The sequence below is a fragment of the Quercus robur genome, chromosome 7, assembly GCF_932294415.1.
Source record: "Quercus robur chromosome 7, dhQueRobu3.1, whole genome shotgun sequence".
Lineage (NCBI taxonomy): Eukaryota > Viridiplantae > Streptophyta > Magnoliopsida > Fagales > Fagaceae > Quercus > Quercus robur.
Window position 1 is genome coordinate 15,351,501 of NC_065540.1, and position 18,576 is coordinate 15,370,076.

General features: G+C 34.4%; 4 protein-coding genes across 4 annotated transcripts; 2 read left to right on the top strand and 2 right to left on the bottom strand.

The window, feature by feature from the left end:
• Positions 1–591: 591 nt before the first annotated feature.
• Positions 592–4,474, bottom strand: LOC126692458 (gamma-interferon-responsive lysosomal thiol protein-like). The gene is made up of 5 exons (XM_050388068.1): positions 4,079–4,474; positions 2,479–2,544; positions 1,502–1,639; positions 1,275–1,367; positions 592–1,088 (listed from the first exon to the last, which is right to left on the bottom strand). The coding sequence occupies exons 1-5, from the start codon at positions 4,361–4,363 to the stop codon at positions 942–944; spliced, it is 729 nt and encodes a 242-aa protein (XP_050244025.1). The 5' UTR covers positions 4,364–4,474; the 3' UTR covers positions 592–941.
• A 3,548-nt stretch (positions 4,475–8,022) lies between these two features.
• Positions 8,023–11,877, top strand: LOC126692459 (protein TIC 56, chloroplastic). Its single transcript, XM_050388069.1, has 5 exons — positions 8,023–8,842; positions 9,406–9,603; positions 10,164–10,449; positions 10,865–11,027; positions 11,474–11,877. Exons 1-5 carry the CDS (start codon positions 8,149–8,151, stop codon positions 11,666–11,668), a joined length of 1,536 nt encoding a protein of 511 aa, XP_050244026.1. The 5' UTR covers positions 8,023–8,148; the 3' UTR covers positions 11,669–11,877.
• A 644-nt stretch (positions 11,878–12,521) lies between these two features.
• Positions 12,522–14,950, top strand: LOC126692460 (uncharacterized). Its single transcript, XM_050388070.1, has 2 exons — positions 12,522–14,049; positions 14,614–14,950. Exons 1-2 carry the CDS (start codon positions 13,530–13,532, stop codon positions 14,673–14,675), a joined length of 582 nt encoding a protein of 193 aa, XP_050244027.1. The 5' UTR covers positions 12,522–13,529; the 3' UTR covers positions 14,676–14,950.
• Positions 14,951–16,387: 1,437 nt separating this feature from the next.
• On the bottom strand, positions 16,388–17,614 carry LOC126691064 (receptor-like protein 7). The gene has a single exon (XM_050386143.1). It carries the CDS (start codon positions 17,612–17,614, stop codon positions 16,388–16,390), a length of 1,227 nt encoding a protein of 408 aa, XP_050242100.1.
• Positions 17,615–18,576: the final 962 nt, after the last annotated feature.

An 18,576-nucleotide genomic window follows, 5' to 3' on the forward strand; every position in this document is an offset into this window, starting at 1 on the left:
GATTTGATGATAAAGAATAATTACCATAAAGTGGACACCATAGCTCAAAATCTTAGTATATTTAAAAAAAAATTTAAAATTTCCTTCTCAAATTACACATAATAAAAGTTAAGAGAGAGGCCAGATCAAATCCTTCTGATTGCAATTGGGTTGGTAATTGCCTCCAACCAAGTGTGACTTATGTTCTAGGCTGTGCCAAGTAAGGTTTTCAACCTTATATGAGTCTTTAGACCGAGATTCTTGCAGACCACTCATTAGTAGTCACATGCATAAAAATTCATCACCTAATCCTTTACAGTCATTGCCCCTTTACTAAAGATGACAACTGACAGCTGACAAAAGATAGGTCTTTTTTTATCATTCTTCATCTTTTTGTCTCATTCTTTATGCAGGGATCATGCCAATTTGAAACAACTTTGCTAAATATCAATTTGGAGAGTCATGAATCAGTCTTCAAAAAGCTTAATCATCAATAGTCCTATGTTGGTATTCAAACTTTAGGCTTTTTTATTTATTTATTTCTATATTTTTAAAATGCTCACAAGGAGAGGAAATCTTTAAAGCCAAGTTCTACGCTATGGGATAACCAAGTACCAAGCAATGCTAATGAGCTACAAGGCTCTTGATAACTTTAGGCTGTTTTCTAGAAACCAAAGTTATAAACAAAAATACATGTTAGGACACATAAATAACCTAAATCAAGAAGGGAAAAAAAGAGAGTACTACAACCAGGTTACTTGTTTTACATAGCATGCCAATCAGCCAATAAATTACCATCATATTAACATTAGTGAAATACACCATGATGCTGTAAAGTTTTGTATTGATGAAGAATTATATAAATCGTGTCTCAGAGTCACACTGAAAGCTCCTCCTTCATCCATGGTTTGTCAGAGAATCTTTCACCAAACTTGGGATCTTATTTGCCGTTGTTAATGATGTCAAGTTCTTTCTTCATCCACATAGCATACTGGCTGGATAGAATTTGATTTCTCAATTGAGTCAACCATAGGTGAAAGTGATCTACAGGCCTCAGGTTTAGGACCTTTGTAAGCCTTACAAATATAGGCCACAAAATTTCCGTAGTCCTACATCAAGAAAGATTTTGTTAAGAAAATAAATGAAGGAAAAGCCTAAAGACTAATGTCGGACCAAAGGGTTTGGTATCTTATGTAACGGTTACATGCAACATCACCTCTCATAAAAAGAATGTTGCATGATGAGATCATTTTTTGTGTGATTGAATATTCATCAAAAAGGAAAAAGGGACCAACCTCTTGGATTGGTTGATTATTCACAACCACCCATGGTACAAATCTATGTGGTGGATTGAGCTGAGCTGTTTCCTTGGCATATTTTTGTTCAATCTGTGTATCAAATATGAATATGGAATTTAACTAATGAAGAAAGTTCATGAATTTGAACAATAAAGTAACCAAAAGTAATAAAGAAGAGTGTACATGGTACTGGACCAATCAAAGAACTAGCAAGTGAAACTAACCACATTTCCATAACCACTACTGTAGCAATCGATGGGTACAGTACCCAATCCTGACTTTTGAAAGCAATTGATCCACTCCGTATGCTTGCCTTCCAAGGTGAGACGCTCAACACAGTGGATAAATCTAAAATGCCGGACCTGAATCAGACTCAAATTGTACAATATTTTCAGGTCAGCAACATGCTTTCATGACACGATGACACGAGTCTTATAATTCAATAATATTATCTAATTTTCTTATGATTTCAGGAGAATTTATATTCGAATCCTAATGATAAAAAAAACAATTCCAGGAGTGGACACCATAGATTTTAAAAAAATAAAAAAAGATTCGAATCATTCTCTTCCACTTTGCTCTCTTAAGAAAAAAACATGTTTTGTATAATATTTTAAACCATAATCACAAGTTTTTTTTTTTTACTTATTTGCTTATGTGCCCGTTTGGAGAGCACTGAAAGTTGCAGCGCGTTTTACCTTTCACATTTTGCCCTTTTTTTTTTTTTGATTCAGCCGCAACATTTGACTCAGTCTTCCGTGAACAGTGCATTTGTGCACTGTTCATGTACCCATAAATTTCAATTTTTAACAACTTTTTCATTAAAAATAGGTCCCGCGACACTATTTACATATTTAAAAATTATTTTGTTACAGTATTTTCAGTTTCAGTTTTCAGTTTCAGCAACAATAAGCTCAATCCAAATGGACCCTATATACAGTTTTTTAAAATCTCACAATTTTTATGTATAATAAAGTGTACAAGCAAAAAGTTAATCTAAACATAGGTCAAAATTGCAAATAAGCAAAGTTCACTACAAAAAATTAAGAAAACACAATCTCTCACAATTGCATATATCAATTAACCCATTCCTTCACTTTGCAAACAAGAAAATTAGTATCACAAGCCCGATATGCTCACCATGATATAATCAAGTGTTTTTATTTTTATTTTTTTATAATAAAGAAATTGGGGGCCTTACCACATCAGGGTAGACAATAATAGTGCAGGCTTCAATAGTGTTCAGCAAGCATTCATCTGACCCATGCTGCAAATATGGTAAAATGAAGATTAGTTAAAACAATTCTACTTTAAGGGTTATAATATAGAGTAATGCTATAGGTACAAATTATTTTACAACATTTTTACAAATTATTGATGTGGCAAATTCTTACTAGTTTTAATCTAGGCCATCATTAATATCACATTTTTATTTACCAATAAATTATCTGGTAAATGCTAAGCTATATTAGCAGTTTGTAAAAATATTATAAAATAATTTGTAACTGTAGCATTACTCTATAATATATACAATAAATCTAATTTCATGGCTTACATACATTTTTTATATTTTATATTTTAAATCATCAGGGCCTTACTTGGAAATTCTTGCACGCGTGGACAAATCACAACAAAGATCCCGCCCGGCCCAGAGTATTTACTAAAATCGGCTCCCACGGACCTAACAGCTTAAGGCCTCTTTATAGACTGGCCCACCATGCACTCAGTGCATGTATTTATTATTTATTATCATTGTTATTGTTAGTCGACAACTGAAAATTTTCATTAAACTCGTTGGATAGGCTTATTTTTCAATCCCTAGTCTTATTTTTCATTATTATTATTTTTAAAAGGGATTTTCAACTCAAAACTCAAACTTGTTTTTGCTCCAAAAAAAAAAAAAAAAAAAAAAAAAACTCAAACTTGTCAGGTTGTGAAATTCCTAACTAAACCCTATTTATTATATGTGTGGAAACTAACTTAACCAAATGGGCTGGGCTTACATCTCTCATACCTTATATAAATTGAACTTTTATTAATTATTTAATTTTTTATAAATTATTACAACCCACATAATATGCTTAACTTATATTGTAAATTTTCAGACTTATCAACATTAATTCATAAAATTATAAAATAAATAAACTTTCATATGTGGTGGGTTTAAGTTATAGGTTATATGGGTTGAAACAATTATCAATTTGAACCCACCCCAACCCAACCTAACCCACTAACTCATGAAAATCAACTGGAAACGCAAAGCAGGTTGGATTGAATTGGTTTTGTCGGATGGTCCGTTTGATGCACACCCCTACAAGTGACTTGAAAAGATTTTGACACTAGGAAATGAAAGGTGACCAAAAACTAAAAGTAACAACTAAATCCTCATTACTCTTCAACACAAGGGGAAAAAAAAATCTGTTGACTTTCATTTCCCACTTCTATCAATTATCAATTATCAATTATCTTAATTTGTTCTTCTACCAGTTAATTATAGGACTACAGACTACTACTAAAAAATGCGTAAATAAACAAAACCCAAATGGGAAACTCAAGTTTGAATAGTAGGTGCACCGTGCATGACCCACTGGTTTAAGTACTATTGTCTCTCATGCTTAAAATCACCGGTTTTCTAGGTGGAGCGAGAGAGCTGATGTTATACATTGTGATATTAATGGTGGATCTACGTAAAAGTGATATTTCCATCACAATTTTCCGTGCCATTAGTTTTGAAAAAGATTGTTATGAAATAAAAAATAAGAAAAAGAAAGAAAGAAAGTTGAAGAAGCTGGAGAAGTGACCTGGCAAATGAAGGAGGCGTCCGATTTGTTGATCCAAGCGTTGCCCCATGGGACCATCCTGAGATTGACAATGGAGATAAGACCGTTCTGGAAGATCTTCACCAGATAGTTCACTATGAAATTCGCACAGTAAGGACACAGAGTTTCATAGTACAGCGACACAGTAACATTCTGTGACTTAGAAGAAGAAGAACAGTGAGTCGGGGTAATGAAAGAGAGCAATGTGTTTGTGAGAATCAAAATGGTGAGTATTTGGCGAGATCCCATTTGTGGCCGCAAAAACATAAAAATAAAAACGATGAAGCTCACTTCAGTCGGTGTGGATTTTGTGTGGTTATATTTGGTTATGGGCTTTACTGTGTGTACCTGTTTGTGAAAGTGACGGTGGATCGATTAGAATACTGAATACTCTATTTATTTGCAGTGAAATTACAATAAAGTGTGAGAGTAACTGGTAGTTTTTAATATGGGCAAGTGAGCGTCAGTGTGACTTCAATTCCTTATCTTTATTAACTTTAGGCTCTGATTGAGTTATGGACTTTTTCTTTTTCAGCTTCTTTTTCTTTGTCAGAACTTGTGTTTATGCTCTAAAGAACATGGTTAGTTATAATCATCATGGTTACCTTACCCTGGAGTATAAGAACTTTTTTTTTTTTTTTTTAATACAAATATTTTCTCAAGTGAGTATTGGAGTGAAATTAAGCTGTTTATTTAGCTTATTTAACTTATGTCTAATTTTCTAAGGTTTTAATTTGTTTATACAACTTTATTTTGAAGAGCCTTGGCACCTCTTAAATTATGTAATTGAATGAGTGGATCGATGGACTCTATAAGTGCACCTAAGGTTGTAAATGAACTAAGTTATTTATAAACAATTTGGGCCCAGCTCAATAAAAAGCTCATTCATGTTGGTTTATTTGTAAACAAGCCAAGTTTGAACCTTAGTTTTAGGTTTGTTTAATAAACGAGTTGAACCCAAGTAAAAAAAAAAAAAAAATCGTTCATGAACAAATTCATAAATGATAGGGTTTGATAAAAAAAAAAAAAAAAAAATCGAGCCTAGGGCCCGTTTTTAAACTTTGTAATAAGCTTTTATATGGGCTTGAAAAATAAATTCATATCATACTATGCCTTTAATTAATTGGGAGTTTGAACCACTCATCCAAATCAAATGGGCTTGATGATATGCTTAAAATTGACTTGATAATGTACTTATGTTGAATCTTGAACTCAAGAGCTTGATAATGAGCTCAACCTCGACTTGACTAATGAATCAAATTGAGCCAATTCGAGCTTGAGCTCATACATTATTGGAAAAAATAGAAAATCAGCTCAATTATAGCCCTACATTATGCATTTTATAATTCTCAAATTTTAGAAACAATATATTGGAGTTACCCTATAAATTGTAGTGTTAAGAAACTTAACCAAAAATCTAAAGCTAATCGTAGGTTTTATTTAACTTAACTGGTAAAGTCTTTTTGTTATCTCTGCTAATTAAAAAGAAAATTTAAACCTAACCCCAAAAATTTGAATGAGCAACCCCATATTTTAGCCTAATGGCATGGTTTTAAAAATTGGATCGGTTGGTTCAATTAGTTTGATAATGAATTGAGCCTAAATTTAGTCCAATTATCTTTAAAAACTGAAAACTATAAATAAAAAGTGAAAAAAATAAAAAAATTGCTATTTCAACCGGTTAAACCGGGAGCCAAATAGGTTAGACTGATTTTTTATTATAATTTTGTGTAATACAAAAAATTTAGTTTTTATTTTTTTTTATATTTTTTAAATTTGAGAAACACACACACATATATGGGGGAAGGGGATGAGATAAGGGAATACACCCACACGCCAACACCAAAACTACATGTAACAGTTAATGTCGCGGAGTAAGTGATAAACCCCTTTTCAATATCACACTTTACTGATGCGGGATGACTCGACAACATTGAGTATCTTTACAGTTTTGGAAAATTGGCTCATTAATACGATTACATTAATGCAATCAAAGGTACTAATGAAAAAGTAGGCTTCAAACTTATTTATTAGGAAATCACAAATATTTTATATTCATGGAATTTTTTTTTTTTTTTTTTATACAAGATAGAAATTTTACTTTAGTCTAATCTAATGGTGTGTTTGGTTGGAGGGGTGGAAAAGTGGGAGGATAGAAATATTTCAATTTTCCTCCTTTTTGTTTGGTTGGGAGTGAAAAAGTGGAAGGATTGGAAAAAATGAATTTGTTTAAATTTACTCATATACTCTTGTTAAAAAATGATGCCCAATTAAAACAAAAAAGTGATAAGCAACAAAAAAAAAAAACAATCACCCAAATTTATTACAAAAAATCATTTCCAAAAAAAAATTCATTTCTAGTTAAAAAAAAAAAAGAAAAAAGAAAAAAAAGCACCACGCCTAGGAAGTCAAAAGAAAAAAAGAAAAAAAAGGAGGCAATGTTGCCCAAGAATCCATAAGAAGAACAAAAAACAGAAAAAAACAAAACACCACCCCTAGGAAACCAAAAATAAATAAAATAAAGGAGGCTAGTTGCATTGGGAACCATAAGGAAAAAAAAAAAAAAAAAATGGAACTCGACTTTTCCCATGTGCACTGCACGTAAGCAATTTTGTCATTTCACCATCAAACTCCTCTCACCCAGTTTTCTCTTCATTTTGGAGAGACAAACTTTGTGTGGACTCGGGTGAAAAATGTCTGGACCTCACATTAAAATTTTCTTTCCACTCTTCCCAACCAAACAATACACAAACCTATTTTCTCTCTAAAATTTTTCATCCACCCTATTTCACTTTCAAATAAACACACCATAAATGTATGTGTGTGAAGTTTCCTCCTGAAAACTTGAACCCCAACTTTTGTTCCCTTCACACCCCATAAGTACTTAAATTCAAGGAGTGACCATCATGGCAAAGGTGCACAATGGTGGAAATTAATTACTCCCTCCGTCTCACTTTGTTTGTCCTGTTTGAAAAGTCAAATATTTTAAGGGAACATCATTTATTGTCTTGTTTGCCTTATAAAAATGTATAAGTTTACAAAACTACCCATAAATAAATGTATCAGCCTTTTTTAAAAAGAGTTATTCTTAATGAGGTTTAGGGGTATAAAAGGAACATTAGGAAACTAATAACTTTTATTTTTAGAAATAGGACAATATTTTGGGACATCTCAATATGGAATAAAGGACAAACAAAGTAGGACATAAGGAGTATTTTATATTAGGTTTCACAACATTTATGTAGTTTAAACTTTAATGCGACCCACCACCGAGTGTGCTTTAACGGTAAGAAACCCTCAAAAGCCCAATTTGCTCAAAGGTTCGAGTCTCCGCTCTTGCAACTTTGTGTTGTTAGCTACTTCGGCATTTGGCTTGAGCTAGCTAGCTTGGTATAAAATGTGGGCACAAGTAATGGTATCCCTATTGTGTCCTAGTTGTACCCTTGAACTTACTTAATCTATATCTTTAATTTTTTTAATAATATAGCAGATATCAGAGTGGGACCCTTCATAGCATCGAGTGACCAAGTATACAATCTATTCGTGTAGATTCCCCACAATACTGTTTGGGAATATATAAATGGATAATATAAAGTGTAGACTCCCTTTTATATTTAATACTATTTTTTCAGAAGAATATTTAAAACCAATTGTTATTTAAGTTATGCGTAAAAAATTATTAACATTAACAAAAATATATAAACACTTGTTAATATTATTAAAGGTATGCACGTAATTAATAGGCAATTTTTTACTTTTTATAATTTCAAAATTATTAATTAAATTATTTATGACAGTGTTATCCGGTAACCACTCTCTTTTTCGATTTTAGCCCAATGGGTCCACAGGCCGATAATTGAATTCCATCGGTCCAAACATCATACGGCCCAACAACTCTCTATGATACTATCCACTTTGAGTTCCCTAGTAAGCTCAGCTCAGTCAGCTCAGTCCTCTTCACTTCACTCCTCCATTTCTCTCTCTCTCTCTCTCTCTCTCAATTCTAAACCCTCTCATTTCTCTCCTAAAACCCTCTCTTTCTCTCTCTGAAAATGGCATCGATCAACTTCAACAACCCCTTCGAAAACTGGTTCAACAAACCCCAAAACCCAATCTCTCCAATCAACCTCCTCTCACTCACCCAATCAATCTCACCCAAACAAACCCCTCCAAACTTCGCTTCCATCTCAAACCCCTTCAAATCCAAAAAACCCAAACCCCAACCCCGAAACCCGGACGAACCCGGCCCAATGCGCCAAATGGTGGACCAATTCTTGTGGGAATGCGAAAATATCCCCGATTACCGTCACACCCCAGAAGTCGAAAAGATCCTAAACTCCGACCCGATTTTCGAACACAAAGAAAACCCGACCCCGGAAGAGATCCGAGAAAACGAGGAGTTCTGGGCTCGGTTCCGGGCCAGCCCGGTGGTCCAATTCTTAGCCCGAGCGGAAGAGATAGCCGACAAGATAAACGAGATGGAGTTGAAGGAAAACGACACGCCGTATAGGAAAGAGGATAAGAAGCTTTGGCAAGCGGTACCGCACGTGATAGGTTTGGATGGGAGGCCTATGGTGAGGAAAGCTATTAAGACGAAGAAGGAATCAGATGACAAGTTTTGGGATTTTGCTAGACAGTTCTTTTTTGGGCTTTGGGGTTTTAGACAAAGGCCTTACCCACCGGGTCGGCCCATTGATGTTGCTCAGGCTGTTGGGTATAAGAGGCTTGAGAAGCGTTACTATGATTGTAAGTGTTTGAATTTTTTATTTAGTATTGTAGTTCATACATTGAATTCAACACAAGATATTTTTCACAACTGCCGACATGACCTGTAACTTATTGATATCACTTTTATTATGCACGGATCACAACGAGTTGTGATGGAACATCGCTATTAATGACACCATTTTTAATCATTAAGTCTTTTTATAATATCTAAGGTGGCAAATTGTTATTAGTAGAAAATAAAGTGGTTGTAGTGGCGGATACATATGAGAATCTATAACAATTTGCCAACTTAAAAGTTGTGAAAAATGTTGTAAATATTGTATTGCTTCATTCTTATTGTAGACAAAACTAGTGGAATTTTTTGTTGCACTGGACTTGCTGTTCCTTATTTGGTGGAATGGAATTTTAGATGATGTGGCATTATGTACCCCATGTGAAGACTAAATCTTTATAAAGAAATGAATTGTTGGACTCTCTTTGTATCAAAGAGAGGGGAATGATCATGGATTCATGGCAAAATTATTTTGGATCTTTTGGTTCTATATGTTTTTCATTTATGTTGTTGTTGTTGGTTGATGAAGTTATCATGAGGAGTGGAGGATGGTGGTACAAGGATCGTTTGGGGCGGACACGGGGACCGTGTGAGTTAATACAACTTAAAACGGCATGGGGTGGTGGGATTATTGATAAGCACACTTTCATTTGGGGTGACGACATGGATGAGTGGGCACCAATTCACATGGTTTATGGCTTGGAACGTGCAATTGCCACTTGGGAAGGTTTGTTGTTGAACTTAAAACTTTTTCCATGTCTGTTATCTTTTAGTAGTTTCTTACTTTCTTGATCACTTGGTAGTGGCAATGATGTTATAATTGCCAATTTGTTAAGAAATGGTGGCTGGCAAGGTTTGATACTGGCAATGATCTTGTGATCTTGATTAGATGAAAATATGCTTAGACTATATGTCCAGAATTAGAAAATGGTCATGGAAGGAAGAGGTAATGATTCTTTCAAATACAATTTATAGCGGACAATTACCTTTTGTTAAACTCTCCTGATTAATATCAAGTTACTCCATGATTTCCTTGGAGATGTTATTAAAATTATATTAAGAGTCATAAGGGAAAAATGCAGATACCTGCTTCTTTTCTGTGATGGGTACATTTTTGGAGGTAGAGAAAAAGTTTATCATAACCAGTGTAACTACTTTAGTTGTGCCACCTAATTAGGCTACTAGAAGTTATTTGGATGGTCCAACCCTTGATGTTGTTAACATTTATCATATGTTGTATTTATTTGATCTTAATTGATTCTTGGTTTACTATTTGGTGATCTTCAGTTAGACTCGGTGCTGCTGCAACAGCTTTTATTCACAAACTACAGAAAGGGATACCTCCATGGGTTCCACTAAAAGGGCATGAGAAGAAAACTTATAAGCAGCTCCAACAAGAGGCTGTAGAGAGCAAGAGACGTGATTTAGCAGTACTGGAAGCTAATGACGGTGTTTGGCCAGGGGTTAGAATTCCTAGTCATGCCCTATTTCTTTGGGCTAGTGGCTCTGAACTGACTACAATTTTGGAAGAGGATGACCACATGCCAAACAAATACATACCAAAAGATGTTAGGTATGTTTATGCAGCTGGTATATTACCTTTCTTGTCTCTTTTACATCTGATTGATAGAAATTTAATGGTATGCATTGTTGCAAAGAGGAAGCAACTTCTGGAGGTTATATGTCAAGGTTCACATTCTGTCCTAGAAAAGGATTCTATCATCTTCTGTTAGAAGGAAAGATAGGCAGATTGGAGATATAGGCATTAATGCTTTATTAATTAGGGATTGAAGTTAGAAGAAAAAAATTGCAAATATGTTTTTTTTTTTTTAACTAAAATTTTTTATTATGATAATGATGTCTTCCCATTGCCGAGGATCACTGTTTTGTTAATTCCCTTTCATCTTTATCACATGTGTCCATTGGGGATGTCATTGCATGTCAAGAACTGGCAGTCAAACTAATATTTTGTTTGTGTATGTGAGCAGAAAACAATTGCAACAAATTATCCCTGGGTTAAGGCCTTGGGAGGTTTTAAGCATAGAACAAGCAATGGATCAGATTACATATGGTGGGGAGTGGTATCGTGAACCTCTTGGTTCATACACAACCGGTCCACCATACATCAGGCATTGGAATAAGGACGTCAAGGTAAATACTGCTTCCTACTTCAGGTTTTGGATTATTTTTCTTAGCTTCCTTGAGCTCTATGGCTATGTTCAACTCTTGAAACAAAACAAAATTTTAGTTCATTACATTGATGATTTCTGCTTGCTTAATGGACCACCTGATTTGTATCTTTGTAGGCTTCTCCCCTTTGCAAAATTTTCATTCATGTACGATAATGTAGGTCATGGTAAATGGTAATTATAAGTTATAACCGAAATATTCTCTTAGGGAGAAACAAGAAGAAAAGAGAAAAGGGTACATGTTTTGTATAACGTCCTGTCCAATATGTAATATTTGTATGTTAGTTGCTGAACTTTTTGGAATTTAAGTAAATCCTTTCACATAAGGTTCTCTATATAAAACTATGTGTCTAGTTAGTGCATATTCCTCTATCATCTATATATTCATTTATGGTTTCTTTCTTACAGAGGTTGTTTAAGATTTTCTCCGACCTTAGCAACGAAGTGTACAGCAAATTGGAGGAGACAATTCCTGGTTTCGATAAAGTAATGGAGAAGGTCCAAGCTGATGTTGATGCGAGGCAAGCCAAAAGAAAAGAGAGGAGGGAGGCACAGAAGCAAGCTGAGAAGATGGACTTGTACAGTCGACCTCGGTTCCCATAGCATCATGATGATCTCATAATTCTGCAGATTTTATGGTAATGCCCTTACAATCCCACCTGCCCTTCATTTGGCAACTTACGTACTGACCAATCTTCTTTTTGCTGTAAAAATAATGTTTTGTCTCTTCAAAATAGATGTGTTTAATGTACTTCATGTGGGACACTTGGACTGCTGATGATGTTAATTCAAGGTTATACTTCTGTTTTGCATGGGATAATGTCTATGTCACACGTGTGTGTTTGGTATTAGCTTATTTAGCTTTTTGCTGAAAGTGTGCTAAATTATATTTGTACTTTGAAAAAAAAAATGAAGTTTTGAAAAACTGTACATAAAAGCTAAAAACTGAAGGAAAAAGCTAAATGATTTTTCCCCCTTTTTTTACCTTAATGAGGGCGCAATTTTCATTTTCTTGTCTGTTTTTAAGAAAGCTGAAAAGAGAAGGTAAGAGGGTTAATGAAATAGATTGCATTTCATTTGCTTTGGAAAAAGAGGTGGGTGCATTCGCTTTCTTTTGATGATTATGATTATGTTGCATGCTAGTTTGGGAGAGTTTTTTTTTTTTTTTCATTGATTTATTGGGCTTAAAAAATAAGCTAGACAAAAATTAGTTGCACCTATTAAAAAGAAATTTTTTTAAAAAATTACACACAATCCAAATCACCTGAAAATGAGCTCTCCCAGGAGTATCAATAATAGATATTTCATGCTATCTACTGCTATACCTTGCCCGAATTAATGGCCTTCAACAGTTTCAAGAGTATCAATAATAGGTAAAGAGTTTCTCAAAAAAAAAAAGGGGGGGGGGGGGGGGGTTAAAGAAATCAAAGACCATTGTCTCTTCTTCTTCTCTTCATATGTATATATTGAGGAAAGATAGCTATAATGTTTGTATAACTTGGGCAAGCAAATGCTAAGAAAACATGGAGAGGTTTCCTCCAATCGATATAGACTAGTTGCAACCCTTGTGGCAACAATTACCAAACCATGCGAAGCCCTAAAAATAAATACTTTTCACACAATTTTTCCTCTCAATCCTATTGCTATCATGAAGCTCCAAAAATTGGAATGCAAAATAGATTGCTTTTCAAGCCAAGCATCTAGGGAAGAACACAGTTCGATCTTTGAAGTCCCACGCATGTCTCGTTTCTATGGTTCCATAGGAGCCAACTGGTGGTGCAGAAGATTTCCAAGCATGGTCCATTCAGGTGGTCTATTATACGAATAGTAACATCAAAGTTTTAGAGACACATCGGCTAATTAGAGTAGTTATTGAGTAGTTCGGCAGCATTGCTCCTTCATTTCACATGAGGGATGGGTCCTATATCTAATAAATTTCTGGGTAATTATAAGAGGAATCCTTGAAGGTGGTTTTAAGGTTTTGGGTTGAAAACTTAATCCAAAATCTCAAGAATCATATCAGCCCTGAAAAACATTAAACCAATCTCTTGGGTTCTCTTTTTCCAGTCATTGCTTTTGGTTACAGAACCAATGAAATGCCAACAGCTTTTTCAACTGGCTAATCATGTGCCCAATTTGAACCATGTTACCGGAAAGTTGAAACTCAAAAGCTGTTCCTAGGAGACATTTCGACCGACTTTGTACTCGAATACTCTTACTTAATTTAATTTGTGTCACGTGTCACCTTCTAATAGGCAAAAAGACTGACATGAGACAGCAGCTACGAAATACGTGTTACAATCACAGCTTCCCTGTGAAATATCTCTCTGGACGAGGACGTGTGTTATTTGCTTTGACAAATGAGATAAATGCATAGAAAGCAAGCGGCAAAGAGAAAAAAATTCTAGAACCCAAAAGAGAGAGACTGAACTTGCTAAAAAAGGAAAAGAAATCCAAAAGAGAGATGGAAGATAGTGTTATAGAAACTGAAAACTTGGTGCATCCCATGAATCTCAGTCCAAAGGGAGGTTCCAAAGTGAGAGAAGATCATGAAGAAGAAGAAGATGATAAGAAAGATCACGAAGCTAAAGGAGGAGAAGAAAGGCAAACTGGATTCATAAACAATCTTCTCTCTAATTTAGTGCCCGGAGGGGAAGCTGAGGAAGAAAAAGAGCATGATGAAGATAGGAGAGGTAGTTTTGGTGAGGATAAATCTGAAGATAAGGGAGTTGGGCTTATAAGCCGTTATATATCTAACTTGGTCTCTCCCCGAAGTCCAAAAGCAGGGAAATTTACTGGAAAAAGAGTGGATGATTTTGAAGTTGAAAATGGTGGGAGCTCTAAAGTGGAGGAAGATGTAGGTGGTGGCAGAAATGGTGGCCAGCTTAAGCAAGGGAAGATAGAAGAGGAGGAGGGTGGTGGTGGTCATGGTGGAGGAGGTATCATTGACAACCTTGTTTCCCACTTGCCTGCATCACTAAAAGGTAAATTTCTTTAGCCCTTCAAGCATTGTAGGCAAAGTTTACTATTTTGAGAAAAGACAACTTTTTTTTTTTTTGAGAAACCATAAAAAAGACAAAACTTAAGTGCTATATTTGTTTCTCCAATAAATTCATTCGACTGTGAGTGTTTTAAGTATCAACCATTGCATAATAAAAAAGGGTTTTTTTTTTATTTTATTTTTTTTTATTTTTTATATTTTTATTTTATATATATATATATATATATATATATTTTTTTTTTTAAAATTATGGCACATGCAACTAAATGATTTAGTTTAATTAGGGAACCAAAACTTTTTAGTGGTAACCATTTATGACTTACTATTTCAATACTGTTATAGGATTGTCACATATGAAAATTGATCAGGGAGATAATAGCAGTTAGCCTTTGTCTGAGACTTGGGAATGGTTTTGATCTTTGTCTGAGACTTGAGAAATCATGAGTACATTAGGGAATTTCTTTGGGTGTATGTAATTTTTGCGTCAAGCATAATCGAATGGGTTTTGCGCATAGATTGACATTGTGATATCACTCTTCTTGACCAGATAATGCGGCTCCCACGGCTGACGAGGCCTCCTTGCTAATACACTCCATCATTCATGACTAAGAGAATTACATTGTGTTTTGTGTCATTGATTGTAAGAAAGAAGTGCAAAATAGAGAGGCTAGAGTATGGCCATTCGATGTGATTTCTTTTTCAATTGTTTGGTTTGTTGAGTTCTTATTTTAAATGTTACTTGTTTGAAAGTCATTTTGAATTTCTGAGGGATCTTTTTCCCTTTATTTGTTGTTACTTGTTAGTGTAAATGGCGCTTGAGAGTTTGAGATACCTGTTATTGACAGTTATGGTACTTCTTCTATATCTAATGTTTTTGACAAATACTTGTGGAATTTGACAATACTTTCTAGCTAGAAGAATTGTGATCGATATGTTCTCTAGGAAAACTTATATCTACGCATCTTTCACTTACAAAATGGTCATATGACAACCACTAAACCACAAATTATAAAAGAGTAATGCTAACTTACCCAAAAAAAAAAAAAATTTATAATCCATTATAGTTTAACAGTACTATTATTCAAATTCTATTAATAAGATTCACCAAGTTGGTTTTTACTTTTTACGCGTAACATATATATACACGTGTATAGTATGCGTACGTACGAAACAATTAAAAAAAAAAAATCACATTTGCCATTTGCTTTTTTTTTTTTTTTTTGGATATAAGATAGAATTCTACTCTAGCCAAATCTAAGTGTATATGTATGTAAAGCTCCCTCCTGGAGACTTGAACTCCGGTCCTTTCCCCCCACACTCCACAAGCACTTATACTTGTAGAGTGATCATCGCACTAAGGGTGTGCAGTGGTGCCATTTGCTTTTCAATTGTTCAGCAAAGTACACGCTTTGTTGTATTCAAGAGTTTCATTAGCGTTTGTCAAGGAAAAATTTATAGTAATTGGCAATTACATACGGTGATTAAATAAGGATAAAATTTTAAAGAGATTGTGGTGTTTACAATAAAGACAATCAGAATTCAAACCCTCCTCCCCCTATTGTAACAACTAGCTGATGTCTTGTAATAGATTGCAATTAGACCTTACAATTATAGAGAGATACAAATACTTTGAACCTTATGAATACATTGAAATAAAATGTATTTGTCATTAATTAATACTTTTACATAAATGCTAAACTTTAATGAGGTGGAAGCTTAGAATGTCATAGAATGCACCAACAGGATCTCATGCCCTTCCATGAGATCTTTGCTTTTATATAGGCCTCCTTTGAAATCTCTGCTTTTATTTATATATTGATTATATTATCAAAAAATAAAAAAGTTCAATTTTCTCCACATGTTTGAGGTATGATATTACTGATAAAACCTTCAAAAAAAAAAAAAAATTTAAACTTTTGTAAGATATTAAAAGTTGTGAACTTACAAAGAAACATCAATATCAAAAAACAAGTTAAGAGAAAGTTAATAAATTTAATGAATTGAGGTTTATTATGCTATATTAACTACTCAGTCTTCTTATTGGTATCTAATGTTGGACGACTTCACTACTTAACAACTACACCACTCATATATATATATATATATATATATATATATATATATTTATCTTTTCTTTTTTTAGCTGAATAAAATTTAAAGCTAATTGTGTACAAAAATAACTTCATTTTTTATAATCTTACAAAGTTACGATAATGTTTAGCAAGAATGTGAAATAGTTACGAATATCTTACCTGAAAAATCTCGTATCTAATTGTTGTATTGCTCTTCATAACAACCATTAGTGCCTTTGCATCAGATTCCTATGTGCTTGGACTTGTCGGTATTTTTTTCCCCCCAAGGTACAATTGAGGAAAGATCTTGAAAAATATTTCATCAATGTGTTTGTAATACCATATCCTCCACCTCTTGAAAAGCATAAGAGGCATAATCACCATCCCAAATCCAAAAGCAAATCCCAATTCTGCACTTAGGAATTTCCAACCAATCAAAGGCCTAGAAGTCGAATGAGTATCTTCAAATGTTGGAAATGGTGAATGTGGCTCAACAGATCTACATTTTGTCTTCAAATGGGGGCCACATAATCCTTTGTTCCCTTTATAAGAAGCTTCCAAAAATGTAGCAAATTGCTTGACAAATGGAATCGGCCCAACCAATTGATTAAACGATAGGTTTAGCACTGACAAGAAAGTAAGTCCATCTGCAAGTTGCATAGGGATCTCACTGTTAAGCTTGTTGCTTGATAGGTCTAGTGACTTAAGTTCACTCAATTTTCCCAAAGATGGTGGGATTGGGTCTGTGAAAGCATTGAATGATAAGTTGAGAATATACGATGCTTTGAGTACACCTAAATCTTTTGGTATTGGCCCGTCAAGATTGTTGCATGAAAGATCAATTGAGGTGAAAAGAGTCAGAATCTTCACTAACTCGATCTGCAGACCTTTGCTGACAACAGTTATTGTATCTTGATAATAAGAAGGAAAACCTAGTCCAGCATTATAATGGAGGTATTTGAGCTCTAAATAAACCTTATTATCAGCCATCATTGTCTTTGAGTTAGCCAAGGTTTTTATTGATAGCCTACCACTAAAGTTGTTTGAAGCTAGGTCTACAATTTGAAGCATTGGCCAAGTATCATTTGGTCCCTCACAACCAATAGATCCATAAAATTTGTTAGATCTCAAGACAAGGATGCGCAAATTGGATATTTTCTTCAAGTGACATGGGAAGGCATCATGTATCTGGTTGTTCCCAATGTCAAATACCTCAAAATTTGTGCAATTGGCAAGAGGCATTGGTATCACTCCTTCAAGTAGGTTTTCGTTGAGATTCAGAGTTTGTAAGCGACAATACTTTGAAAACTTATCAAATATTGTGCCAATGAGGTTGTTTCTTCTTAGATTGAGAACCCCTAGAGTTCTACTCAGTGTAGAGAAGCATTGGGGAAGTGTGCCACTCAAGGAATTATGAGACAAATCTAGAACTTGAAGAGATTTAGCATTGCATATTGATTCAGGGATTTTGCCCATGGAATTTATTGCTTGAAAGGGATAAGAAGCTGGCGGAAATAATGGAGCTACCAATGCTAGCTGGTATAACAGAGTTGAAATTATTCCTTGACAAATCCAAATGCATAACAGATGGTAAGGGAGTAGATAGTTGTCCCTGGAGTTGGTTGGAGGAAAGGTTTAGGACTATCATTGTAGTCTTTGTAGAAAAATTCAGATTGAGTAAAGGTCCTTCTAGATAGTTATGAGAGAGATTTAGGTAAAGAAGATGAGTAAATTTCCAAATCCAGTTGGGTATCTCTCCATGAATTTGGTTATCTGAAAGGTCTAGAATGACTAAATTGGATTGGTTTCTTAAGAAATCAGGAACTGTTTTCAACTTGGTAGAAGCCAAGCCCAATGACTCAATTTTGGGAAAGGACAAAGAATTAGCTCCATTATATTCAATTAACAAGCTATTATGTGAAAGACCAAGATTTGAAAGATTTCTCAATTGCTGAAATGCATTAAGCTGCCAGGAACCGCTAAAATTGTTTGAAGAAAGTAGGAGATTCTAGAGGCCTCTAAGTTCAAAGATAGACATGGGTATTGGCCCTTCAAGGTTGTTGCTACTCAAATCAAGAGTATCTAGTTGGTAAAAAGAAACATTGAAAAATTCAGGGAGTTGACCAGAAAAATGGTTGTAGGAAAGTTACAATTTTAGCAATAATGGAAGGGAAAAAAGGGACATTGGAATACTTCCCTCAAGTGAATTGTAACGCAAATCAAGATTCACTAGACTTCGAAGCTCTTTCCAGTAATTGAAAGTGATCTGACCTGTTAAATTATTATTTGAAATGTTTATGTCTGTGAGATTCTTTGCCATGATGAATGATGGAACTGGTCCGCTGAAGTTATTGAACAACATGTCCAAATGAATCAAATGAGTAAGCAGTAGTAATTGAAGAGCACTATTTGGATGAAATTCTGGCAGAGAATCGTTA

Bases quoted from the DNA above. Each gene is read 5' to 3' on its own strand.
- LOC126692458 (XM_050388068.1), bottom strand. From the start codon at position 4,363: ATGTTTTTGCGGCCACAAATGGGATCTCGCCAAATACTCACCATTTTG. The intron at 2,545-4,078 runs GTCACTTCTCCA...CCATATTTGCAG, and splicing joins ACGCCTCCTTCATTTGCCAG to CATGGGTCAGATGAATGCTT. The intron at 1,368-1,501 runs GTTAGTTTCACT...TTTGATACACAG, and splicing joins GTAGTGGTTATGGAAATGTG to ATTGAACAAAAATATGCCAA.
- LOC126692459 (XM_050388069.1), top strand. From the start codon at position 8,149: ATGGCATCGATCAACTTCAACAACCCCTTCGAAAACTGGTTCAACAAA. The intron at 9,604-10,163 runs GTTTGTTGTTGA...GGTGATCTTCAG, and splicing joins TGCAATTGCCACTTGGGAAG to TTAGACTCGGTGCTGCTGCA. The intron at 11,028-11,473 runs GTAAATACTGCT...TCTTTCTTACAG, and splicing joins ATTGGAATAAGGACGTCAAG to AGGTTGTTTAAGATTTTCTC.
- LOC126692460 (XM_050388070.1), top strand. From the start codon at position 13,530: ATGGAAGATAGTGTTATAGAAACTGAAAACTTGGTGCATCCCATGAAT. The intron at 14,050-14,613 runs GTAAATTTCTTT...CTTCTTGACCAG, and splicing joins CTTGCCTGCATCACTAAAAG to ATAATGCGGCTCCCACGGCT.
- LOC126691064 (XM_050386143.1), bottom strand. From the start codon at position 17,614: ATGGGCAAAATCCCTGAATCAATATGCAATGCTAAATCTCTTCAAGTT.